This window comes from Laetiporus sulphureus (genome assembly GCF_001632365.1).
Source record: "Laetiporus sulphureus 93-53 unplaced genomic scaffold LAESUscaffold_26, whole genome shotgun sequence".
In the NCBI taxonomy this organism is placed as follows: domain Eukaryota; kingdom Fungi; phylum Basidiomycota; class Agaricomycetes; order Polyporales; family Laetiporaceae; genus Laetiporus; species Laetiporus sulphureus.
The window spans coordinates 430,717-455,081 of record NW_024468535.1 but is presented as its reverse complement, the minus strand read 5'-3'; the positions used below and the strand labels follow the sequence as shown (position 1 = coordinate 455,081).

Sequence of the window (24,365 nt, the reverse complement as noted above, 5' to 3'; positions counted from 1 at the left end):
TTACAAGGCACTCAGTATAAAGGTCATCCGTGAGCGGGTCATGTGTGAAGCACCCATGGACGTCATGTCTCGTGTGGCAAAGCTTAGCCGTGACACCTACTAAGCCCACAAGCTCCTGCATATATCTCTCCATCCTTCCATATGCTTGCTTCACCAACAAGTGAGTGTTCAGCTCTCAAGCCAATATTGGGATCAGGGGGATTATTGGGATCTGGAGGATCAGGGTGGCACATTCCACGTGACTGTCCCTTTTTAGTCTCTTTGATCTCTTGTCCAGCAGTGCTGTGACACAAATTTGAGACATTGCGGGATGATGGGAATACATTCCTGCGGGGGTGCCAGCTGGGATGCACCAGATGGTCCATAAGGTAGCCATCGGCCATCCACTCCAGCGGTCCAAGCCAGTCCATCGAGTGATACCCAGAACTTTGCAGTGTCTCCACCAGATGGAGTGCTGTCAGCAAAGCTGTGCAATGGCTGAGACATGCTTATTTTGATGAGAGTTTCGCAGAATGGTTGAGAAGAATGTTGAAGATCAGAACAAAGATGCTTTGCTACGAAGGCATGACTCGGAGAAAAAACAGCAAGTGCAGCCTAGATGGCAATGCGACATGCATGCTGGTAAGATCTCAATCTCCAGTTCGAGCGGAGTTGAATTTAGAATTTAAATCTGGCTTTTTTATACTCTGGAAGGGGTCGGACCCCCCTTCCAAATGTGTGATCTAGAGAAGGGGGGTGTTGACCCGAAACAATGGAACAGAGGTCAAGCCGACATGCCGGCATGATCTGTGGCTCAGATTTATCCAACAAATGTTTAGAACACATTCTAAACACCTGCGAAAAGGCATTCATTATGCGTACATTTTACTTCCCTACTGAAGTCATTCTAACCAAGATTACTAGAATGAAAGTCATTCACCGTAATTACACCTTCATCTGCTACTGGATATTTTATACATGTCATAGTTTGAAATTCAAAAATGTATGATTACATTCAACAGCACTCAAATTCTAAATGTATTTGGTGAGTTTGAAAATGGTGTCATTTCGTAAAATATATGATTTTTAATTTCTGCTTCCAACATATTATACGCAAATACTTAATACAGAATGTGGGAAGGAACCATAGCAAATTGAGATCACAAAGGCAAAAAACCTGTCGACATTTGCTAAGCATTTGTCACATGCGCAAATCGCTTCATGTCTGCGGTGTCATAAAGTCATTGCATAATCTCGTGCTTAGTATTGTAAGCGCGCAGGACGATGCAGGTAGTCAGGAAGGTACTACTCATAGTTCCGACAATTTCTTACAACGCGGCATGGGATGCCGACGAATCAACCTGCGATCCGGCGATCCGTTATATTTACCCTCTGGGCCCGCGAGAAGTCGCGCTAGGGCACCGCGCTGGCTGTCAATCATTGTCTAAGCACATTTTCCGAGAAGTCAGGTGCCATGTTCGACCATAGCAACAAGCCGAGGCGCAGCACACTATGTTCACCTCTTATGAAGAAACACAGGAGACCTTCCTTTTCTTCAAGCCGTAGTGACCGCTACATAGCACAGGTTGCATTGCATGGACCAAACGTCCGTCATCGCCCATGCATGCGAGATCTTTGCGCGGTTGATTCCGCCATAATCTGAGGGCAGTGCATTCTGGGATGCTCCGACAGCCGCTTTTGGAAACTCCTCTTCTGATGCGAACAATCGTCCAGGAACGCGTTCCCGCAATTTTGCCTTTCAATCACATCAAGCATCAGGCGGATCTCAGACCAGCTTGGCAAGAGCCATCTCCCACGAGTGTGCCCTGCTACGTTGCTGTGTGCAAGGATATCGGTGAGTGCACACAACTTTCGCTCGCTTCATGAAGTTTATGGTAATTTTCACCCTGCTTCTGCTACTGAACGACCGATACCTCGTGGAAAATGAATGATCGGATTCGTGGCGGCATCTGGCGATCCTCTTGGCGAACCAATTCCGACGGGTCTCTCCTTATCAACCATGTAATTGTCAGCGTATCGAGGGCATGGAGCATTGCGGCTCGGGGCCAGGTCGATTTGACTCAGCCATCGCGTTCTGCCAGTGTGTGAGTAGTCTTGCTACATAAAGGGGACCCAGTGTTCCAGGTTCATGTAAGATGCAACACCATCTCGTAATTGACGCGCCTGTAGTGTAGCATTCGATCTTCTGCTTGACTACCCACCCAAGCCTGGAGTTCCCACAAGCGCCCGCAGCCGGACCATGGGATCTCATGGGATGTTGACCATTCCTCTAAAGGCAAGGTCCAGCCTTTGCCGTCCGCTTCTGATAAACCCGCCTTCGTCGTTTTTTTGGCGTGTTCATCGGCTCAAATCCTTCCCACTGCCGCTATGTCCTCGGATCCAAGTACCTCTCAGCAATTAATTATTGGTCTTCGGACGATGTGAGGTTTCATGCTGAGATCTGCTACCCCTGCTCACGCGTTCTGATAGTCAGATTGGTAACAACATACAGATTTCTACCACTGGTGAGCTCTGAATCATCTACGACTGTAGTCCTTAGCCAGCTGTCGATCTCATCGTTTGGCACTTAACTAGCTCTCTTCTTTTATGATATCATAATAACCTTCGATCAAGAGGTCCGTGTAGTATGGACTCGCAAAATCACCGCAGCCAGCGTCATATACATTTTATCTCGATACCTGATGTTTTTGTACCTCATACTCACATTGGTCGAGAGCGCTGTCGATTGTGAGGTACCATCTCCGTTGCGTATTGCATTTGAGGATTCCCACTCACCAGTCTTAATCTTATGTCACTAGAGGTAGATCCTTCATCTCGCAAACGATCAAACTGCCTCATCGCCTTACATGCAGCTCATATATTGTCATTCAATTCTACAACAGCATCCAATGCATTTTATATGCAGTCTGGGCAGGTGAGAAATATTCGCATTGGCATTCTTCGGCTGTATGCTCAGTATAGCATTGACACCGCTAGCGTTCACGGCTCTTCGAACATATGCAATCAGCCTTCACGCATGGCATGTAGCTGCGCTCGTTTTCCTCCTTGGGATGGTCCCGGCAGGGGTGAACAGCGTGCGTCAGGCTTTAGATTCGATTGGTCGTTGCCGAGCCTGATGGTAATCGTTTGCAGTACTATTATAGTCAGATGCAGATATACAATCTCCCTCCGCCTACTGGTTGCATTCTCGCGAGTACAATTCCAAACAACATCAATAATAAGTACGCATCTTCTTCTGCGCGTCTCTGATGTTCCCGCGACTTAGATTGTAATTCCAGGTGTAAGCTCCGTTGTTCAATGACGGTATCTCTCGTCGCTGAGTACAAACGCAGTGGTGATTGGCACAAGAGTTTGCGTTGTCGCGGCCGATGGCGTTCTGCTACTCGTGACATGGTACAGGACCTATGGGCTTCTCAAGGCTGCGAATGAGGTCCAAGTGCGTGCATCTCTGGCATCCATGTTGTTAAGAGATGGTATGTTATATTGAATGCACGTACATGACGCATTCTGATATGTCCCGTATATAGGTACCATATACTTTGGGTATGTGTCTTCATAATGATCGCACTTTTTATCGTGTTCTAAGGTTTTCCAGCGTCCTCTTTTTGCTGAGTCTCTCCGACATTATTTTGTCAGTCACCAATGTACGTTCTTCTCGGCTTTCGCACATGCATGCGTTATTGATTGCCCCACTCCAGACGTTCAGCGACACGACAACGTTTATCGCGATGTACGTCCCGCTGCAGAATCTGACCGATCCTTTCGCGATTTTCATACGGCTCTTCACAGCTTGACACCGATGCTTCTCGCCCGCTTCTTTCTCAACCTGCGCCAGATTGACAATTCAGGCCACGACACCGAGATGTCTTTTCAAGTAGAGTCGCATCAAGCCTCGAATCTCCGGTTTGCCGCAAGCATCTTGGGGAACATGGGACAGTCGCTTGGGATCGGTGGGGAAGAGACGGACGGAGATCTGGACCCAGAGGCGGCGGCGAACGGCTCAAACGAATCGGATCCAGACAGTGTCATGAGGAAGCTTGAAGAGCGCACTGGAATGCAGTGACTGATCGTGCGTCGCTCTGTACCAACGAACTTGACGCTTGTTCATGCTATGACAGTGTGAAAGTTTTTTTACAGCCAGTTAGTGACCAAGGATACGGTAGAGGATACGTCAGTTGATGAGAAACCACCTCAACCGTGAAATCTTCAGTCCGCTGCGAGCATCCTCAGCGCTGTGGGCATTCGTTGCAAGTCGATAGCGAGAACGACCGTAATTTGGATTTGGAGTCGACGACGGAGGTAAATGACAATTTGGGCCCGACAGCTTGAAATTGACGTGCAAAAGTAACACGCGAGCCACAAAAACGCCATCGTCGTTCGAGGTGGACTTCTATGCATTGGTATACAGAAAACTCATGCAGTTCAGGGAACCGGAATCATTTTTAACGCTAGCAGCAATACGATAAATATCACGACTGAACTCGTGTATGGGGCTCAGAATGTTGTAGAAAATTAATCGTACCGTTTCAGTAGTCGACATGTCTTCCATATATTATGGTGCCGCTGGGTTGCCCGTGGCCCTATCCCCTTTGATCTCACGCTTGCTGATCACAGCATCGACCTTAGCAGGCCCAAATTCCCTGAGACCGATATCTGGCCTGCCGCGAGATTCTCCAGCGTGCGCTTCTTGCTCTTCTTACCCAACAACAGATCAGTTCGACAGCTGACGAGCTGCATGGACCGGCCAGCGGCCGTACGATGATCGTGGAAGAGGACAAGGTTTGGGCCCAGCGAATCGACCCAGGCGATGCAGAGCGGCATTGGTGCTGTTTCACTCGATGATAGCCTTCCTACGGTGCTAACCGTTGTGCTTGAACGTCCACCACAGCGATAGTGGTCAACGTTCCATCCTCCTTCGCAACACCCGACGGGAGCGATACGTATTTCTCCTCGCATTAGCTCAGCCTTTGACAGTAATTGGTCTCTGTGATGAGTTAATGAATGAGGAGTGTATGGCGGCTGACTGGCTTGAATGTCATTAATGCTCTTGATCGAGCCGGGTCAGAAAATCTCCGCCGAGCGGTATAAAACCATCAAAATGCTGTCAATATCCAGTGAGTGGAGAATTAATACGGAGTGAATCTCGTACGAGTAGCTGCAATAGCAATTCAGGCCTGCTTCGCAGTGGCCAGGACTAGGAATCATAACCGCAAAATAATGTATGTCAAAAATCATCGACTCGTATGTGCGCACCCCTGTTAGTCTCTTTTTCATATGACCAAGGACTGATCCCGGTCTCAGCTTACAGAGATCTAGTGCACATATGATTCATTTATGGTTCCCTGGGGCATCACATCTTTGTATTAAGCGCACGCCCACCTGTGAGGCATCTTTGCGAGGCACTCTGACATTCTGACGCGGTCAAACCTTCCCTCCTTCGTGAGCCTGGCGAGGGCGTGAACCGTGTTCTCGATAGGCTCACCTTCAGATCTACGCAAGCACACTGAAAAACGTCCATCCGCGTCATGATATGGCGCCGACACTTCGTATGAGTTTCGCTGGTCAGTCGTCTGCATGAGCTTCGGTCATCTGTGATATTTACGCGTTGGTTCACGAAGAGTCTGCGTTTGGCGTTTCTGTATTTGTCCCTCCTGACTTTGACAGAAAGAAACCTCCTGACCTCGTATCCCGGGTGTTTCCCGAAAAGCCTTATCACAAGCCCCAGGTTTGCAGTAGATGCTCTAGTTCCACATAACTCGCGGTTTGAGACTACTGATTTACTACGACAGGAACCTCTTCATGCCGAAAGACGTCAGCGTCAGCTTTGACAGCTTCGAAACGTTGCATTGTTCATCAAATGCTAGTGCCTCTGCAACCAGTCTATAGATGGTCGGCGTGGTGCCAGCCTACGAGTATCATCCACATATCACGGTGATGCACGAACACCATTCTCATGAAACCGTGCTACGAAGGATCAATGATGCATTAGGTCGTAGTCATCAATCGAAGACACACGATAGAGGTATGGCGACCTTGGCAACCTTTGATGTTCGGGACAGTGCCTCCAAGTGTCGCAGTGTGCTGGATCATGCCGACCAACCAAAACGTACAGAACTAGTCCCAGCAGCTGTGGAAATAGAAGTGAAACGGTTCACATGAAGACAGGAGCCACCTGGAGTTCCGAGCACGATTGATTGTTCGACGGGGCTTAAGCGCGGCTTTTACGGGCGGCTGGGCTGTGTCACTGTACGCCTGAAGAGTCATTGAAAGACGTGAATGTTATCCCAATCCGTCAACCACACATCGTGGAATCAGACCCTGCTGTGATGATTACGACAGATGGAGTCGATAATCCGATCATTCTGCGCTCGAAGCTCCAAGTCGCGATTCGGGGAATGTCAAATACTCAGACCAATCTTTCTCTGGTGCGCTTACCTGAAACACCACCATTGACTGTAGATTGCGCACATGATCTGCGATTAACTGACTCATCGAGTTTAGATTACCTGGAAAATCATGGCGCAGGATACATCGAGCCTAGACTTAAAAAAAATGCACTACTGGACCTACAGGATCAGAATTTAGTTCGGCGCACAATGCGGTCCCATATCTGATGCACATACTCAATCTCTGACCAATCCACCTCGCCAGCGCCTGCTATGGCCGACCTTGCAAAGCAGGTTCCGTCCGATTCACCATTAATAACGGGATACTGCGTGGCGCTTCGTTTCAGGCATCTTGAACATAACCTTCAATATGGCTCGGCGATCGCAAGGCGAGAACAGCGCCCGTATGTAAGCGTTGAGTGCTCTATAGGAAGTCGTGTCATCAGGAAACAGATGTAAACCGTCGCAGCCGACCGTTACTTTCTTCACTTGGCGTAGTCCTTCAGAGTTTAAGACACGATCGAACGCCCGACACTCTGTCTCTTCCAATCGGTTTCTGATGTCGTGGACGACCACTTGTCCGGCAAGTTTGATACTGATCATGCTGGGCAGTGCGTGGCCGCCGAGAGTGAGAGCCTGATGCAGGCAGCCCTGCATGGCTGACCACATCGTCTGTTCGCTTCGGACGGTAATGCCAAGGCGGGACGGGACATAGTCTGAGGAGCATGCTCCAGTGAGTCATGCACGCACTCTCGAAGAGTAGATCAATCTTACGTACCGATGTGAACCCCAATCTTATTGTACCGCACGTTTGACTCTGAATCCTCCATTTTCAGCAGCAGGATGCGCCGTGTGGATTGTGCACGGAACAGCCAGTCAACAACTGGATCGAATATATTCAGAGATCCCGTCGTTAAGCCCCGACCCGCGATTCCAGATAGCACAATAGCTGTCGAATCTGTCGAGCCAGGAGACGCAACGACAGGCGGTCCGATAGTGGATATCTGACTCATGTCCGCCAGGCGAGGATCCAAGATGATGTTTTCCAGGCTCAGCGTGGAGAGCCCATGAAGTGCATCAATGATCTGCGTCAATTCGTTGATGGTGGGGAAGGTGCATGACGAGATCGAGAGCCTTTCAACGGATGTCAAATGCGATAGGAGAGCGAAGAGGCCTGGATCCGAAGTCTCTCGCCATACACGATCTTCTATCTTGAGATCTTTCAACTCCAGCGGTTGACGCCGCTGTGGAATGGCTGCTTGATTTTCTGTCGCACATTTCCAGTGGACGCTACATAGGATTAGCTCTTTCAGCGCAGGGAGACCATACAAAAGGCGACGGAGATCAGAAAGAGTTGCAAATTGACAGGACACAAGGGTGAGCGTTTTTAGAGACTTGAATTGCGAGAGTGCTCCAAAGAAGCTCGAATGGAGTAGGCTTCTTGCGGCCCAGTCCGCGCCCTCAATGTATAATTTCTGCACTGACTGAGAAAGGCTCCCTAACACTTGAGGAAGGGTATGCACGAATGGCTTTGACGGGTCGTCGATAATTGTCAGATTGCGTACGTGTTTGAAAACGTCCGCCCGATGCCGCTGGTCATGACGAAACACACGCGCATACCAGTCAAACGTAACATGACTGCGCATGCTCAGCGAGTCGGCTCGGGCTAGGGGAAATTGCGATCTCCGGCACTCGCGCAAGTGGAAGTTGCTGGCAGCACGAAATGGCTCGCCCATCGTGTAACAAGCCTCCAGCGCGCGTGCATCGTTCCACAAAAAATCCACGATGTAGTCCGTAAGCTCTTGAGGCAGTGGCCAAACCATGTCAGCTGCATAGCCATTACTGTGAGAAGGTGTACAGATGGGCGTCGTACGATTAACGTACCTGAGAGAGCGGTTGCCTGTGGAGAATGCGCTTGAAACTCTCGAGTCGTGGCTTTAATATTGCTACCGTTATGTGATCCTGTCCAGTTGCCTGAATACAGAGGCTCCCACGGCACCCCCGCCTCATGGCAGTCCTAAGTGGTCAGTGTCGTTGCCAGCTTTAACGGTATGCTACAACCTGCCGTAGATGGGGCCTGTGCAGCATGCACCTACGAGAACTACAAAGCGTGCTTTATGCGGACTTCATCGTGGGTATCGACGTAGGGAATGTTGTTCAGGCGCCCTGCTTCAGAGGTCGGAGCATTGAATCGCGGCAGCACCGACTTGATAGTGATATCGACGCATCCCGTCTTGCCTCGACCAACAGTTCGTCGTGCAGCTCTTGCTGCCCAATCTGCGCATGTGCGTTCTTTGAGATTTGGAACATGTGTGTGAAGGAGCCGAACATATATCTCTGAGGATGAAACTCGCGGAGCGCTGAGCGCTCATCAATCCCTGGCAATTCGCGGAGTTCTCGCGCTTATATTCACATCATGTGGTTAGTGCATGCCAGACCACATGCCCTTTCCCTCTGACAGCCATTCATTGCGCACGTCTCCCTTCCACTTCGAGGCTGCCAGATTGTTAGTCCCTGTTCTGGAATTCACGCATTCTCTACCAGTTGGACGTCGCTAGTCAGTATGTACAATTGTATCTCACGCCGTTTTGATATTCATTTTCACTGCGAACATTCCAGGAGCACTATGAGACTCATATCGACATCTTCTGATGCGGCAGAACGCCGTCTTTCTATGGCAAGCGTCGACGCAAGTACGTTCTCGAGGGCTTCGGGCTACCTAAACGAAGAGCCGAATGCAGCTATTGATCACTTGGAGGAAGAATTGGTGCGATATCAGCACGAGGCGCAGCAAGAGAAGCAGCGCGCTGAACAGTATCGTGAGCATGCAAAGGAACAGGCGTCGCAATTCAAATGTAGGGAAGAAGAGCTCGTGCGAAATGCGCAACTCGCGAAGGAGCAGGCAAGTCAATTAGAGCAGGATCTGGACGAGATCAAACGAAGCAGTGATGCGGCGAAGGAAGAGGTCAGTACACAAGTGATTGTATCGATCCGCGAGCACGTCAACTAACAAGGGTACTAGTTCAAACGCAGAGAAGAGGAGCTCGTACAAGCTGCACAGCTCGCCCAAGAGCAGGCAACCGAATATCAGCAGGCTGCGGTTGAAACGAGACGATACAGCGATGAAACAAGGGAAGAGGTCAGTGCCCATGTCCTTCCAAGTCAGATCACCTCATTTCTCACGCCTATTTTCTCGCTCACACAGCTGCAGGAACTTCGCGTGCAGCTTGTCGCCGCCGAGAAGGACCGAGAGTCGATGCATGCTTTGCTCGATGCACGCCGAGTCGAGATCGCGGAAGTGCAAGAGGATGGCAAGCGACGAGCCGCCCACGCAGATACCATGGAAGCAGAGCTTTGGGAGTCCAGACAACGTCTCAAAGAGTTACAGAACGAGATGTCTGTCCTGCGCGAACAGGTCGCCGACTCTGAGTGGCGGGCAAGCTCTGCAGCCAAAGAGGTGAGCCGCATGGTACGGCTTACAGACTCAAGACGAGATGTTCATGCACGCATCCTAGCTGCGCTGGGTTCGTCGCCGCGAGGACGCGTATAGAAAGGAACGAGACTGCATGCTCGCTTTGCTGGAAACGCGTCGGTTGGACCTCCAAGGAGCCCAGAGCTACTTGAAGTCCACCGACGTCGCTTCCGAGACCGACGTGGTGCGGATGGTCCGCATCCTGAACACGGAGATCTTCCAGACCGTGAAGCTGATGGCGTCCTCGTTCACCGTGGTCGATGACCCCATGGTGGCCACGCATGCTGCAGATTCGTTGCGCAGTGTTCTTGGTCGGGCCGTTACAGATTTGTTGCTCTCCTTCCCCAACCACCACGATGACACGATCGTTCTAGAGATATCTCTTCAGTCCGTTATCGTGCTCGTCGTGAGACTGATTATCTCATCGTGGGACCTCTCAGCAAGGACCAGCTTAAACAAGTCTCTCACTGGTGCCTATATAAGATTGCTTGCCTCAGGTAGGCAGAACATTCCATGAGCGCAGTCTGTCGTCGTTAACGAAGCTGCACCACAGAGGATCAGAGCGTCGCTGCCAGGTGGCGATCGCTGACACTCAGATACCTTCCACAAGAGTCGGCGGACGGGAAGAGCTGGATGACGTTCTTCAACGAGGAGCTCGCAACGTTCTTGTCGGTCGTTTTCAACCTCGCGGGCGGACGCGGAGACGTTCCTGGTGCTGCTCGAGACAACATTCACAACATTGTCTCCACTGCGTTCGAGCTCCGCAGGATGCTGTCCGACGACATCCTTGGCGCTGATTACGTCGTCACGCTCGGCGTAACCGGTAACAGCTTCTCGTCGGAGGCCATGGACGACGCATACCCTACGAGGGGTCGACGGCCGAAAGCGGGCACTCGCATCCTCTGTCCATTTGAGCTTGGTCTTCACCGGTTTGACAAAGTCGACGAAGAGTTCGAGGAGACGTTGAAAGAGTCGGTTGTGATTAGGCCCAAGGTCGTTCTCGAGTCATTGATTGACGATCTCAAGACTGGATAGGAACAAGGCTCAGTTGGGCAGGGAAAGTCGATCTGATTGTATAGTACTCGTTGCGCATTCCGTAAGCTCCGAAATGTATGAGTTTATGTTCTTGAGGCATGTACAGGCACAGGGCCAGAGATAAAATATATCGCTAGTCACAAGCGAACAGTACAAATGCACAAAAGCAAGCAACAAAGCAAGTACAACGATATTGGGTACATGAGAGTACATTGCAGAACGTTCGAACGACGGCTGACACTGCTTCAAGGCAGTTCCGTTCGTGAGAAAGGTCACCCAGGTCAATCACTGTCGTCCTCGAAGATAATGGTGGCAGGGCTCCTGTAGCATGCATTGTGAGCGCTCGCATTCAATCGCTGTCATGAATGAGTACCTTTTCTCCTCACCCTAAAGTTTCCATTATCAGTGGGTGCAATTAGAGAACCGTGTCGTCGTGATGAACTCACATTCTCCATCCAAGACAATTGCGCCTTGAACTCGGTTAGACCAAACAGGAAAATCACCTTGAAATCTTGCTCGTAATAGTCGCCTCGCATGCCTCGCTTCTGTACCTTCGGAATGTGCGAGATGTCCGCACGTATAGTGCACAACGTGTCAAACATTTCTAGGGTGCTTCAAATGAACTGGACTGAACTGGATGCTTTGCTTGATGCTTACCCGGCTCTTCGTCCATCCATTGCGGGTCCCGCTCAGATCCTTTGTAACGGATTACGTTGCTTAAGAGCTCATTGAGGGGGGTGTGTGTTTTTTGCACAAAGGATTGTTGAAATTCCTCCTCCTTCGATACTTGTGTTCCCTGACCACAGAGATATTAAAATACCGAATCTATGAAAACATAGTATGCATACCTTAGGCAAGATAGTCAAAAAGGCATCCGGAAGCAGCCGCATACCCGATGCGCCTAGGAAAATCTTGTTCTGTCGTGTCTTATGGGAGGGAAAGGACGAGATATAGCGGGTGTTGCAATCCGATCCGTGGGTGAATTTCGCCACATGTGCAGACACAATATCATCGAGATAATGAGAGAGAGCACCCTCCGCGACGGCTTTGGCGCTGTGGGACACATTAGAAAAGTATTGTGGCGCAGGGCTAGACTATGCCTACGGCCCACTGGCACCATCCGGATAGAACAGCGATAAGCCGAAGCGTTGTGCGTAGCTCTGAAGCTCGGCACGCAAGTATTCGTTCTTCGCAAACCCTCCCACTAACAGCACAATCTAGAAGACCTCGGTACGATGAGCTCCACAAGAATGATGAGATAGTTACTTACATTGATTCGTCCGCCGGTCCTCGACGATTGCTTCCTCATTGCATCCTCGATAGCGCTAACGGAGGGATGGAATAGAGTGGCCATGTCCGACCTTGGAGCACGATGAGGGCCGTTAGCACGTTTCACGTCTAACAGACTTACCCAGACAAACTCAGCGTTCCTCTCTTGATATCGCACTGCTCATCGGTATCTCGAACACTACCAAACCTGATATAGGAAGCCTTCGTAGGGTCCCTGAACGTAGGCTTGGCAGAGTTCTCGAAACACTCGAGCATCGTTTGGATGTCTTCGTCGTTGCCAAAATGTGAACTTCTGAGCTTGTCTGAGGTACGCCTTAGTGAGGAGATGCATGAACGCGCAGGAATGTGATGATATACCTCTGAGGAATTGTTCAGCTCTGTTGTTGACAAATGTCGATCCCTGCATGACGCCTACAATCTATGAGTCGAATCTGGCAGCCGGCTGCTTTCGGATCCGCGACTTACAATCCGGAGGAATGCTCTCAACAGCCTTGGCAGGTATCGTGCTCGTGATCCTGTATGTACTCAGATCGACAGTACCTCCTCCAGCATCGACGATCATCAATTGGTTGTCGGCCTGTGAAAGCACTTACAGCGACGGAATGTCATACAGTAACTGCTATACTGACCTTGGCGACGTCTCCAGTGAGACCATTAGTTATGCAATAATGCAGATTAGCTTCCCCCTCTGTCACGAAACGGATCCGCGATTGGCCAGCGTCCGAGTCTGGAACGAGGCCTGCAAGTACAGCCGCTCGCCGCATCTTTGCTTGTTGGCTGCCACCCCATCCATTAGGGTGCGTAAGAACGAATTCGACGTTCGATTCAGACTGCAGCAATTGACGTCCCATTGGGTCTTTCTCGGATATGTACTTTTTGGCGCATTTGTACAGGTATCGCATAAAATCCGCCAGGATCTGTACAACGGTCTTATTCGGCGGAAGCATTCGCAGATGCTTATCATCCGACGCCAACTCGCGTGGACGAAGATGTAATTTGAACCTATGTCCTGTCAGTTTTCCTGGGCCACTCGACGAGAAAAGGATCTATTCACCATTCGGTCAATACCCAGCCTTCATCCGAGGCCTTCTGTCGATTGTCGTGTGATTTCGCCTCCGCCCCTACCGCACGAACTGTTCCTTCTTCATCATAGTAGACGATCGTGGGGATCTTTGTGTCCCTCACCTGATTGTCTCCTTCTTGTCCAGGATAGCTAATATAAGGTGAGCGACGATTGTCCAATATAACCATCGATAGCGTACCGCATAACGCTATGAATTTCAGGGGTCCCTCCCGTGTCTAGAATGCAAAACGAGACGCCGCTGTAGGTCGTTCCGACGTCGATTCCCAACACGAGCTTTCGCTCGATTACACTGTCATATCGCTTGTCGAGAGGCATGGTGCTGACAATATTAATTCTGGGAGAGAGCAAGGAGCACCCCCTTTAGCAAAAACCATGCGGTCTTATAGGTTCCCTCACGGTCTCGCTCCTGCTACCAACGACACGTTCTGGAACCGTATGCTTGCCGGACGATAACGACGGGATATCTGTGACATGGGACTTTTTTGATCTGTAATACGTGGGGAAAATGCGAACCATTATTTTGGTAGTTGGCCAATAGCTTGTGAAAGTGACATGGCTGGCAGTTTACAAAGCGATCTCAAGACTGGATAGGAACAAGTCTCGGGCCAAGGAAAGTCGATCTGATTATGCTTATTTTCTTCAGGCGCGGTCACGCACAGCGCCACAGATAAAATATATCGCTAGTCACAAGCAAACAGTACAAATGCACGACAACAAGAAACAAAGCAAGTACAACGATATTTGGTACATGAGAGTACATTGCAGAACGTTCGAACGACGGCTAACGCTGCTCCAAGGCAGTTCCGTTCGTGAGAAAGGTTACCTAGGTCAATCACTGTCGTCCTCGTAGATAATGGTGGCAGGGCTCCTGTAGCATGCATTGTCAGTGCTCGCATTCAACCGCTGTCATGAATGAGTACCTTTTCTCCTGACCCTACAGTTTCCATTATCAGTAGGTGCAATTGGATAGCCATGTCGTCGTGATGGACTCACATTCTCCATCCAAGACAATTGCGCCTTGAACTCGGTAAGGCCAAACAGGAGGATCACCTTGAGATCTTGCTCGTAATAGTCGCCTCGCATACCTCGCTTCTGCACCTTCGGAATGTGCGAAATGTCCGCGCGTATAGTGCACAGCGTGTCAAACATTTCTAGGGTACTTCGAATAAGTTGGACTGAACTGGATGCATTCATTCATGCTTACCCGGCTCTTCATCCATCCATTGCGGGTTTCGCTCAGATCCTTTGTAACGGGTCACATCGCTCGAGATCTCATTGAGGGTGGAGAAAGTGTTCTGCACAAAGGATTCCTCAAATTCCTCCTCCTTCGACACTAGCGTTCCCTGATTACAGAGATATTGAAGTCCGAAATGTATGGAAAATGCATTGTGCGTACCTTGGGTAGGATAGTCGAAAAGGCATCCGGAACAAGCGGAATACCCGATGCGCCTAGGCCGACCTTGTCCTGTCGTTTCGTATGGGCGGGCAGGAACGGGATATAGGGACGGCTGCAAGACGAGCCGTAGGCGTACTTCGACACACGTGCGGACACAACATCATCGAGATAATGAGATAGAGCGCCCTCCGCGACGGCTTTGGCGCTGTGGGTCACATGAGAGAAGTATTGTGGCGATGACCGGGCTGTACCTACGGCTGACTCTGTCCACTGTCAGGATAGAACAGCGATAATCCGGAGCGCTGTGCGTAGCTCTGAAGCTCGGCACGCAAGTGTGGGCTCGCCGCAAACCCTCCCACAAGCAGCACCATCTGAAAGATCTCAGTATGACAAGCTCCATAGCAATGACCAGATAGTTACTTACGTTGATTTGTCCACTGGCCCCTGACGATTGTCTCCGCATTGCATTCTCAATAGCGCTAACAGAAGGTCGGAAGAGAGTAGCCATCTCCGACCTTGGAGCACGTTGATAGGCCGCTAGCACATCTGATGTCTAAGAGACTTACCCAGACAAACTCAAAGTTCCTCTCTTGATGCCGCACTGCTCATCGGTATCTCGAGGACCACCAAACCTAATATAGGAAGCCTTCGTAGAGTCCCTGAACGTAGGCTTGGTCGAGTTCTCGAAATACTCGAGCATAGTCTGGATGTCCTCGTCGTTGCTGAAACGGGAGTTCCCAAGCTTGTCTGAGGTACGTCTTAGTGAGCAAATGCATGAACGCGCAGGAATGTGATGATATACCTCTGAGGAATTGTCCAGCTCTGTCATTGACAAACGTGGAGCCCTGCATGACGCCTACAATGCATGAGTCGAATCTGGCAGCCGACTGTTATGATCCGCGACTTACAATCCGGAGCAATGCTCTCAACGGCCTTGGCAGGTACCGTGCTCGTAATCCTATAGGTACTCAGATCAACAGTACCTCCTCCAGCATCGACGATCATCAACTGGTTGCCGGTCTGCGAAAGCACTTAGAGCTACGGAAGGTCATACAGTAACTGCTATACTGACCTTGACGACGTCTCCTGTGAGACCATTAGTTATGCAGTAGTGCAGAGAAGCTTCGCCCTCTGTCACGAAATGGATCCGCGATTGGCCAGCGCCCGAGTCTGGAACGAGGCCTGCAAGTACAGCTGCTCGTCGCATCTTTGCTTGTTGGCTGCCACCCCATCCATTAGGGTGCGTCAGAACGAACTCGACATTCGACTCAGACTGCAGCAGTTGACGTCCCGTTGGGTGTTTCTCGGAGATAAACTCTTTGGCGCATTTGTATATGTATCGCATGAAATCCGCTATGATCTGTATGACGGTCTTGGTCGGCGGAAGTGTTGGCAAATGTTCATCATCCGACGCCAAGTCGCGTGGACGAAGGTGTAATTTGAACCTGTGTCCTGTCAGCTTTCCTGGGCCACTTGATGAGCAAGGGACGTTTTCACCATTGGGCCAACACCCAGCCTTCATCCAAGGCCTGGAGTCGATTGGCGTCTAATCTGGCCTCCGCCCCTACCGCACGAACTGTTCCTTCTTCGTCATAGTAGACGATTGTGGGGATCTTTGTGTCCCTCAACTTGTTGTCTCCTTCTTGTCCGGGATAGCTAATATAAGATCAGCGAGGATTTTCAGTGGGGCCCTCGACAACGTACCATGTAACGCTGCGAATCTGAGGGATCTCTCCTGGGTCGAGAATACAAAACGAGACGCCGCTGTAGGTCGTGCCAACGTCTATTCCTAAGACGAGCTTTCGTTTGGTCCCACTGTATGGCTTGTCGAGAGGCATGGTGTTGACAATGATGCTGGGAGCGAGCAAGGAGCACGCCTGTAGCAACGACCGCGGCGCTCTTGTAGTGGGAGCGCTTGAAGGTATAAGGTTCCCTCACGGTCTCAACGTGCTGCCAATGACAGTTCTGGAACCATATATCCCTGCCGAATAATAAGGACCCTGGCACGCGATCTTCGTGTCATGGGCGTTCATGACCCACGAGGCAGCAAATCCATTGAGCACCATCCTCCGACTGCCACACAGCTCCTCCCGTGCCAATCAAGGCCTTTTCACCTGTGGCGTGCTCTGATCTTATCCAACTAAGGATTGTACGTATTGCGGTACCAAGACATGTGGTTTCTACGTGCACTAAGCGGCATATCAGAAGCAGGATTGTGGTCCACCTCGCCCCTACCGTGCGACGCGCAGGTATGCAGCAATACATGTACATGGCAGGTGTCCGTTCACTAATTTTCTCCCCAACAGCCACGACCATGGGTGCCGCAATCGACACGATCCTCAACTTTCTCTATCTCCGAAGGTCCAGCAGAGCCAGCGCTTTCAAAATCATCTTCGCCGCGGCCCTGGCCGTAACAGTCCTGGCGAAAGGACTGAATGGTCACTTTGTCGCGGTATGAGAACAGTCACTGCTTGTAAAGATCACTATTAACCCTCTGGTATCCAGCAACGGACCATCAAACGGCTTAAGAAGGAGCTAGCGCGCGCCAGATCCGAAGAACAGACGATCAGAAGTCATGCAGATCAAGAGCAGCGGCAGAGCGCTGCAGAGGCTAGCAAGATCAAGGCACAGCTGGCACGCAAGGAGGAAGAGTTGCATCAGACAAAACAGGGGTGGAGTAAGGAAACCGCGTCCAACAAGCAGACAATAGAGCACATCAGCCGTGAGGTGGACACATTTATACCCAACCAAGCCAAGACGAGAAAACTGACGCTTTCGTGGACAGCTGGAACAGCGAAAACGCAGGGAGGAGTCGTATATGAAGGAGCGCGAGTCCCTGCAAGCGCTCCTGGAGACTCGTCGACTTGAGCTGCAAGAAGCTCAGAGCTACTTCCAATCTGCTGAGGCAGTCTCTGAGGGCGATGTCGTCCGTACCGTTTCCAACCTCAACTCGGAGGTGTTTCAGGCCGTGAAGGCGATGGCAGAATCGTTCGAAGCTGGAAACGCCGCCACGTTGAACACATACCCATTGGATGAAGCTCGCACTCTCGTTGGCGAGAAACTATCTCAATTACTTGCATCGTTCCCGGATCATCAGCAAGACACCGTTGTTCTCGAGACTGCCTTTCAGGCGACCATGGTGCAATTCGCCTACAGTCTACTATCGGCCTGGTATATAGGAAACTGGAAGGAGGACTCGATGGCGAACATCTACAAACAGATGTTACTCTCTGGTATGCATCAGAATGCTTCCATGTGGTCCTTGGTGATCAACTTAGTTCGCAGAGAGCCAGAGCGTCGCAGGAAGATGGCGAGCGTTGACGTACAAATATCAACCCAAGAGCGACGCCGACGGTCATACATGGGAGATCAGGCTGACTCAATCACTACAGTCGCTCCTGAGCACTATCAACCTCGTCGCTCGAGGAAACGGCGAGGTGCCAGAAGAAGTCAAGGAGAACTTACGTCTCATCGTGCGCACTGCGCTGGACCTCAGATCCATGATCGGTGAACAGATCGTCAGCAGTAATTATACCATGATAGTCGGCTCGGGAGGAGAGCTGTTCGCACCGGAGCGGATGGAAGATGTCTGGGCGACCGGAGCTAGCAACGTTAAGGAAGGGACCCGAGTGCTCTGTCCGTCAGATCTGGGTCTTCAAAGGACGGAGAAGGTGGATTCTGGCGGGGACGATACTAGTGTCACAGCTCTTTTGATCAAACCTAAGGTCGTACTCGAGACCTTGGTTGAGGAGCTGTTACCGGGCGATGAAGGAGAGAGCGTTCCTAATCCGAATTCATCACACGATTCATAGCGGATTCCGTCGTTAGCTATGTACATAGCAAAGACCAACTGATGGATAGGCGAAGTTTCGCACTGAGTGGAGTAGACGTACGGGGCTTAGGTACTTGGTGACACGTGTGATGGTAAGCACCAGGTTCGACTTCCGACGGCCGCAGGAGCAATCAGGAAATGTTGATCGTTGCTGTTGTAAGCTTGCCAGGCGTCGGATCAAAGCCAATGCCTTTCTTGTGCCACTATTGATGGTTTTCAGAACTTTAAGCCTCGCATTGCAAGGATAAAGTCTGCCTGAGAATTAGCATAAATACTTCCGCCATTTTGCCATACAGTCCTTGAAGCCAATACACTATTCCAGATCATTAAACCGCGTGAAATGCGAAGATGCTGGAGGAGCAGCGCAATCGGGAGAAGCAAGATGTTCTCGGAGGACCTTACATGCATGCATGGCTAAATCAGCACTCCCTCTGGACGTTCAGCACTTAGCCACAAAGGTGTAGTGCCTCGAGCGATGCTTGCCACGACTCGTCGTCAAAGCGAATACGCAAGTTGAATGAGAAGTTGCCGAGAATGCAAGATACCAGACGCACATAAACCGACAAAATGCCATTGCGATATCCGTGCAGAGTAGAGCCAGAACACTGATGTTGAGACTAACGTTGACACGAAGAAAAGGCTGCTCATCGGCATTTCAATCCGTCTCGTCGTCATAGACAATAGTCGCGGGGCTTCTGTTACGAAGGTGAACAGACAATCAAATGCTACCGTTTCAACACAAACCTGGTGTCTCTTCCCTAAACCGGTATAAGATATATCAGCAGGCCATATCCGGGCTCGAAATATAAGAACATACGTTCTCAATCCAGCTGAGCTGAGCCTTGAGCTCAGTAAGACCAAAAAGCAAAACCAGTTCGAAATCTTGCGAGTAGTATAGACCTTTCGGTCCGTAGCGCGGCGTCTTCGGCACTCGTGAAAGATCTGCATGAACGGTGCACAGAGTGGCGAAACGGTCTGACCTCATGGTAAGTAACAAATGTATTGAGGCGACTTGAGGCTCACTTGGGTCCTCGTCTACCCATTGCGGGTTTGCTAACTCTCCTTTGTAGCACGAGACGGACATCGATATGTCCGTGAAAGGGCCAACATCATATTGTATAAAATCCATCTTGAATTCCTCATCATTCGATACCGAGGTTCCCTGAAATTGTTGTCGTCAGCACGTCAGTCACACTCCGAGCAAAATGACGGTTCGCCACTTTAAGAAGAAGCCCGACGAAGCCACCACGAATACGCGTATTTCCAGCCAAGTCTACATAGCTCCAGTGTTCACGTTTGATGTACTCTGGATCGGTCGGAACGTGAATGTTGTTACACATGGATCCATAAGTATATCTTGCTACGCGTGAGGTGACTGCGCGGTCCAGATGGCACGAGAGGGCTCCCTCTGCCACGGCTTTGGCTCTAAAATATGTCAGTTTCGATACGGTATTAAGATATGGTGGACGTACGGTTGACCTTCGGGGCTGAAAAGCCTCATCGCGGTGCGTCGTGTATAGGCCTGTAGCTCGGAACGTAAGAAGGGGCTGGCGGAAAAGCCTCCTACAAGCAGGATGATCTGATGTGGCAATGTGTTTCAGACACGTGTAACAATACATGGAGAAAAGTGACTTACATCAATTGGCGCAGCAGCTTCATGTGCCTGCTTTTGCATTGCTCGTTCGACGGCATTGACGGAGGGACGGAAGAAAGAAACCATCTCAGGCCTTGTTGAAGGTAAGCTTGCAATATGAAGTCTCGATATGCAACAGGTCTCACTAACCCTGATAGAGATAGAACACCGCGCTTGATACCGTTCTTCTCATCGGTATCACGAGGGCCGCCAAACCTCGTGTACGATGGCTTTGCGGCGTCTCTGAACGTCGGCTTGGTTGAAGCCTCGAAATAGTCGATTATGTTCGAAAGATCCTCTTCGTTCCCAAAGCGCGACTTTTTCAACTTCTCTACGCAAGCCGCATGTTAGCAAACATATTTTCCGAATGTCGCATTTGGCTCTCTGCTGACTTTTTAAAAAGTCTTTGGCTCTCACATTCACGAATGTAGATCCTTGTAAGAGACCTTGATACGTTACATTGTCAGGCCACGTACGGTTGATGGTTCAGCACAGCTACTCACAATCTGCGGCGGCACATTCGACAACAGACACCGGCGTAACACCGGTAACCTTGTATGTACTCAGATCTACAGTCCCACCTCCGGCATCGACAATCATCAGGCGATTACCAATCCAGGTGACAGTCAGATGAGATCACAGGTAGAATGAGCATCACAAATTTGGGTGACCTTGATCGCATCTCCCGCAAGGCCGTTGGTCACACAATAATGGAGACTAGCTTCACCCTCTGTCACAAAATGAATCCGCGATTGCCCAGCTGCAGTATCCGGTATAAGACCAGCCTGGACAGCAGCTCGCCGCATCTTGCTTTGCTGGCCGCCGCCCCAGCCATTCGGGTGGGCGAGAACGAACTCGATACTCTTATTGGATCGCAAGATCTGCTGTCCTTTCGGATCAGCTTCTGAGATGAAGTCCCTGGCGCATTTGTAGATATACGACATAAAGTCGGCCAAGACATCAACAACCGACTTGTTGCGAGGAAGTGTCGGTAATCGCGCCTGATTATCTGCCATATCCGCAGGGCGAAGGTGTAATTTGAACCTGCAATACACTATGTAGACAGATTCAAGAGTGAGGATGTAATTTATCTTACCATTCAGCCAACACCCAATTTTCGTCCAACGCCTCAACTTGCGCGCTGTCAGTTCTCGCTTCTGCGCCGATTGCACGAATTCGACCATCCTGACCATAGTACACGACTGTAGGAATCTTCGTATCTCTCAATTTGTTCTCTCCTTCCTGTCCCGGGAAGCTGGGAGACCGGTGTTTGAAGATAGGTATAAGGACACAAATAAAATCCCCCACCGTGTGACACTGAGCACTTGGGGCACTTCTCCAGGATCCAAAACGCAATAGGACACACCGCTGAAGGTCGTTCCGATGTCGATTCCTAGGAGAAGCTTGCGGCCGGTGCCGCGATATGGTTGAAGGGGCATTTGAGAGAGTCAGAAACAGTGAAGCGACGTGTGCCCCAGCAATCGATGTACACTGTGAATCTTCATGCAGTGGGCTCGCGGGAAAAACGTGCTGTTCATATTTCGCAAGGAAGCACGGAGCATAGTCTCGCAAGAGGCCAGAACCTGATCGGCTACGTCTCGATGGGAGATTTGATGCTGCCATGAGGAACGCCGCAGATTGGCGCTTGATCACATGAAGACAGCCAGTGCACGGTATCCTCGTTCCTGATGTGCTGCTATCCTGATGACCATCAGCGGTACGGACTCGGCTCGATCACGCAGCGATAGTCATCGCGAACTCCGTTCCGTAAGTTCAACCCCTTGTCGAACACCGCTCTGCTGACCCTGTAGACCAACACTTCTCCAGTCTATCTCAGATGCTTGCGAATCGTACGAAAGACCAGTCGGCCAGCCCAGACCAGTCTGGGGCTCGCACAAGCAAGAATGCGGGGGTCTCAGAAAAATATGAAGACAGACATGAACGCAACGTTCGTGCCAAAGGAGAATCATTCTCAGTAGTCGAGGATCGTTCGAGGAACGAAAGGACGAAACAATTTCAAGCAAAGCAGGCCACTAAAAGTCTCGTGCAGCAGGCTTCCGGGAATAAGCGCGCTGCCGACGAGCTGTCGAGGACTGGAGAGCATTCCAACGTATGGAGGAAAAAGGCGGAGCATTTTGAGCGGGTCGCAATGGAAGCGCAGAAAGAGGCAAGTAGTCGTACGTTTGATGATCCACATAGGAAGGCTCACTGTGGGCAGCTGCAACAAGCCCACCAAAAAATTGAGACCCTCGTCAAGCAGCACAAAGAGATGGAGATGCTTGCAGAAACGCGACGTCTCGAGCTGCATGCAGCACAGACATACTTGAATGAAGCCGACATGGCCTCGGAAAGTGATGTTGTCAATGCTATCAACGGTCTCAACGCAGAGATATTTCAGGCTGTGAAGAGGATTGCGGACTCCTTCCGAGCTACAAACCCCCAAGTTCGCGATCCGGAGGCTGAGAAAGAGGCTGAGAGAGCGATCGGTCCATCGATGGTGCAAGTTCTTCGCTCTACGTTTAATCACCAAGATGATACTATCCTTTTTGAGGCTGCTCTTCAAGCAGCCATGGTCTGCTTTGTCGGGAGAGTGATATCTGTGTGGAATCTAGCGCAATGGGAAGATTCTACATTGTTCGATACCCACGTCAAGGTGTTCCATTCTGGTGAGAAATTAGAGTTTCTTCCACGTAGAGACGTCTACTGAAGCGTAAGCAGAGAGCCATGGAGTAGCAGGGCGCTGGCGAGCGCTCACACGGAAACACTCACCACGGCAGGCAACAGACGGTCGATATTGGGAAGATGTTTTCGTAGAAGGCCTTTCGCACTTCTTATCGTCCATCATCGTCGTCGCAGGCGGCAACCTTGATGTCTCTCGGCCGAATCCCGAGAACCTCAAGGTAATCGTGTGTGCGGCCCTCCAGCTCCGCAAGATGATAGGCGAAGACATTGTGGGGAGCGAGTACATCGTGAGGTTTGGCGTACCAGGCGAGGCATTTACGCCAGAGTCCATGGACGACTGGTGCGCTGCTGACGGCAAAGCGCCGGAAGGGAAGCATTCTGTCCTGTGCCCTTCAGCGCTTGGTCTGCAACGCTTCGAAAAAAAGTCAAGAAATTGCGGAGGATATTGTCCGAGGAGTTTTCGTGCTAAAACAAAAGGTCGTCTTGGAGGGTTTCGCAACTGGGCTAGATTTGGTGGGTAATCCTGTTGGATGAGCTGGCAGCCGCCGAATACATCAATTCACATACCATCACCCAACTCGCGGCCATCGCATACATTCCAACATCAATCATAAATCCAACACTGCAAGAGGCTCTTATGCATGTACCTTGACGAGTTTGAACACTTGCAACCATGGCAGAGGTATATTGAAGACGCTTCGCCGTCGGAATCAATAAGGAACGCACGTTTAAGTTCAAAAAGCTAGAGTGCGGCCTGCCTGTGGAGTCTGACAAATAAACTCCCTGTCCTTTCATGACTACAGTCTAACGAGGTTCGAGCGGCGGGTGCATTCCGCACTGGATGTCTTGCAAGTCGAGCCGAGTCAAGGGGAGTAGCCACAGATGCGACCTCCGCTTTAACCTCCGCCAGATCCCATCGGACGGCATCATCATTAGTAACGCATGCTCACCTTTCTCGAATTGTTTTCGCATGATAGTTCTCTTTTTAATGAGGCGACGAAGTGAATGCAGCTTGCGATAGCGGTTTATGCGCACTTCGACAATGTCTGACATCTGGCAGCGATACATCATCGTACCGACTCACTTCGGGCTATACCCGTATAGTGCATGCGAGTGTAACGAATCGAGGTCCGCACTTCCCACTGCCCTGCGTCGAAGAGGACTCACGGCAATATACTTAACGTTTGGCAGGTTAGCAGCATTTTCAAGATGAATAGAGTTTCATTCAGCTGTCAGGCGAGGAAGGAAAGAACATGGTTAGCTACTAGTATGCCTTGGGATTTCTAGATACCGAAAGCGAACTGAATTCAGACTGTTTTGTCCATCAGGAGAATGCGGCCTCAGAGAATCCCGGAACGTTGGATCGATATGGTACACTGTAGGAGAGATTCGTGACGGTGCAGTACAATCATCAGTTTTCATTATGGACCTGTTTCATTCGGACTACAAGCTCACTACTTTACATTCGACTCTACCAGCGTCATCCGTAGGGCCGGACTGGCGTGCGGGTGAGGACGCAAAAAGGCGAAAGTGAGGCTCACGGTGACGATCGCGC

At 50.5% G+C, this 24,365-nt stretch overlaps 9 protein-coding genes across 9 annotated transcripts; 5 read left to right on the top strand and 4 right to left on the bottom strand.

Annotated features, from left to right (window-relative positions):
* Positions 1-2,573: 2,573 nt before the first annotated feature.
* On the top strand, positions 2,574-3,487 carry LAESUDRAFT_655781 (uncharacterized protein; the record flags this gene model as incomplete). Its single annotated transcript, XM_040904579.1, has 3 exons — positions 2,574-2,790; positions 2,977-3,099; positions 3,333-3,487. Coding segments are annotated over 3 exons (495 nt in total), but the record flags the coding sequence as incomplete, so codon positions are not given.
* On the top strand, positions 3,458-4,063 carry LAESUDRAFT_760361 (uncharacterized protein; the record flags this gene model as incomplete). Its single annotated transcript, XM_040912727.1, has 5 exons — positions 3,458-3,473; positions 3,528-3,543; positions 3,596-3,644; positions 3,699-3,730; positions 3,790-4,063. 5 exons carry the CDS (start codon positions 3,458-3,460, stop codon positions 4,061-4,063), a joined length of 387 nt encoding a protein of 128 aa, XP_040763231.1.
* Positions 4,064-6,698: 2,635 nt separating this feature from the next.
* On the bottom strand, positions 6,699-8,690 carry LAESUDRAFT_813580 (uncharacterized protein; the record flags this gene model as incomplete). The annotated part of the gene is made up of 3 exons (XM_040914502.1): positions 8,271-8,690; positions 7,165-8,214; positions 6,699-7,102 (listed from the first exon to the last, which is right to left on the bottom strand). Exons 2-3 carry the CDS (start codon positions 8,207-8,209, stop codon positions 6,699-6,701), a joined length of 1,449 nt encoding a protein of 482 aa, XP_040763230.1. The 5' UTR covers positions 8,210-8,214; positions 8,271-8,690.
* A 1,262-nt stretch (positions 8,691-9,952) lies between these two features.
* On the top strand, positions 9,953-10,893 carry LAESUDRAFT_655737 (uncharacterized protein; the record flags this gene model as incomplete). The annotated part of the gene is made up of 2 exons (XM_040904577.1): positions 9,953-10,355; positions 10,412-10,893. The coding sequence occupies 2 exons, from the start codon at positions 9,953-9,955 to the stop codon at positions 10,891-10,893; spliced, it is 885 nt and encodes a 294-aa protein (XP_040763229.1).
* A 513-nt stretch (positions 10,894-11,406) lies between these two features.
* Positions 11,407-13,867, bottom strand: LAESUDRAFT_727132 (uncharacterized protein). The gene is made up of 11 exons (XM_040909169.1): positions 13,664-13,867; positions 13,446-13,601; positions 13,238-13,396; positions 12,813-13,185; positions 12,649-12,760; positions 12,541-12,594; positions 12,305-12,485; positions 12,164-12,254; positions 11,998-12,110; positions 11,742-11,946; positions 11,407-11,689 (listed from the first exon to the last, which is right to left on the bottom strand). The coding sequence occupies exons 2-11, from the start codon at positions 13,580-13,582 to the stop codon at positions 11,498-11,500; spliced, it is 1,617 nt and encodes a 538-aa protein (XP_040763228.1). The 5' UTR covers positions 13,583-13,601; positions 13,664-13,867; the 3' UTR covers positions 11,407-11,497.
* A 54-nt stretch (positions 13,868-13,921) lies between these two features.
* On the bottom strand, positions 13,922-16,612 carry LAESUDRAFT_727131 (uncharacterized protein). Its single transcript, XM_040909168.1, has 12 exons — positions 16,368-16,612; positions 16,161-16,319; positions 15,736-16,108; positions 15,572-15,683; positions 15,466-15,519; positions 15,230-15,410; positions 15,088-15,178; positions 14,919-15,034; positions 14,664-14,868; positions 14,472-14,610; positions 14,174-14,418; positions 13,922-14,135 (listed from the first exon to the last, which is right to left on the bottom strand). Exons 1-11 carry the CDS (start codon positions 16,499-16,501, stop codon positions 14,174-14,176), a joined length of 1,809 nt encoding a protein of 602 aa, XP_040763227.1. The 5' UTR covers positions 16,502-16,612; the 3' UTR covers positions 13,922-14,135.
* LAESUDRAFT_681501 (uncharacterized protein) lies at positions 16,600-18,613 on the top strand. The gene is made up of 6 exons (XM_040905766.1): positions 16,600-16,812; positions 16,869-16,912; positions 16,970-17,115; positions 17,169-17,390; positions 17,449-17,896; positions 17,949-18,613. The coding sequence occupies exons 3-6, from the start codon at positions 16,978-16,980 to the stop codon at positions 18,473-18,475; spliced, it is 1,335 nt and encodes a 444-aa protein (XP_040763226.1). The 5' UTR covers positions 16,600-16,812; positions 16,869-16,912; positions 16,970-16,977; the 3' UTR covers positions 18,476-18,613.
* A 537-nt stretch (positions 18,614-19,150) lies between these two features.
* On the bottom strand, positions 19,151-21,567 carry LAESUDRAFT_760355 (uncharacterized protein; the record flags this gene model as incomplete). The annotated part of the gene is made up of 13 exons (XM_040912726.1): positions 19,151-19,190; positions 19,240-19,253; positions 19,313-19,470; positions 19,519-19,657; positions 19,716-19,920; positions 19,968-20,074; positions 20,132-20,222; positions 20,279-20,459; positions 20,521-20,574; positions 20,632-20,697; positions 20,769-21,172; positions 21,225-21,383; positions 21,437-21,567. The coding sequence occupies 13 exons, from the start codon at positions 21,565-21,567 to the stop codon at positions 19,151-19,153; spliced, it is 1,749 nt and encodes a 582-aa protein (XP_040763225.1).
* Positions 21,568-21,832: 265 nt separating this feature from the next.
* Positions 21,833-23,632, top strand: LAESUDRAFT_750659 (uncharacterized protein). Its single transcript, XM_040911614.1, has 4 exons — positions 21,833-21,895; positions 21,956-22,295; positions 22,347-22,794; positions 22,847-23,632. Exons 2-4 carry the CDS (start codon positions 21,966-21,968, stop codon positions 23,329-23,331), a joined length of 1,263 nt encoding a protein of 420 aa, XP_040763224.1. The 5' UTR covers positions 21,833-21,895; positions 21,956-21,965; the 3' UTR covers positions 23,332-23,632.
* The last annotated feature ends 733 nt before the right edge of the window (positions 23,633-24,365 follow it).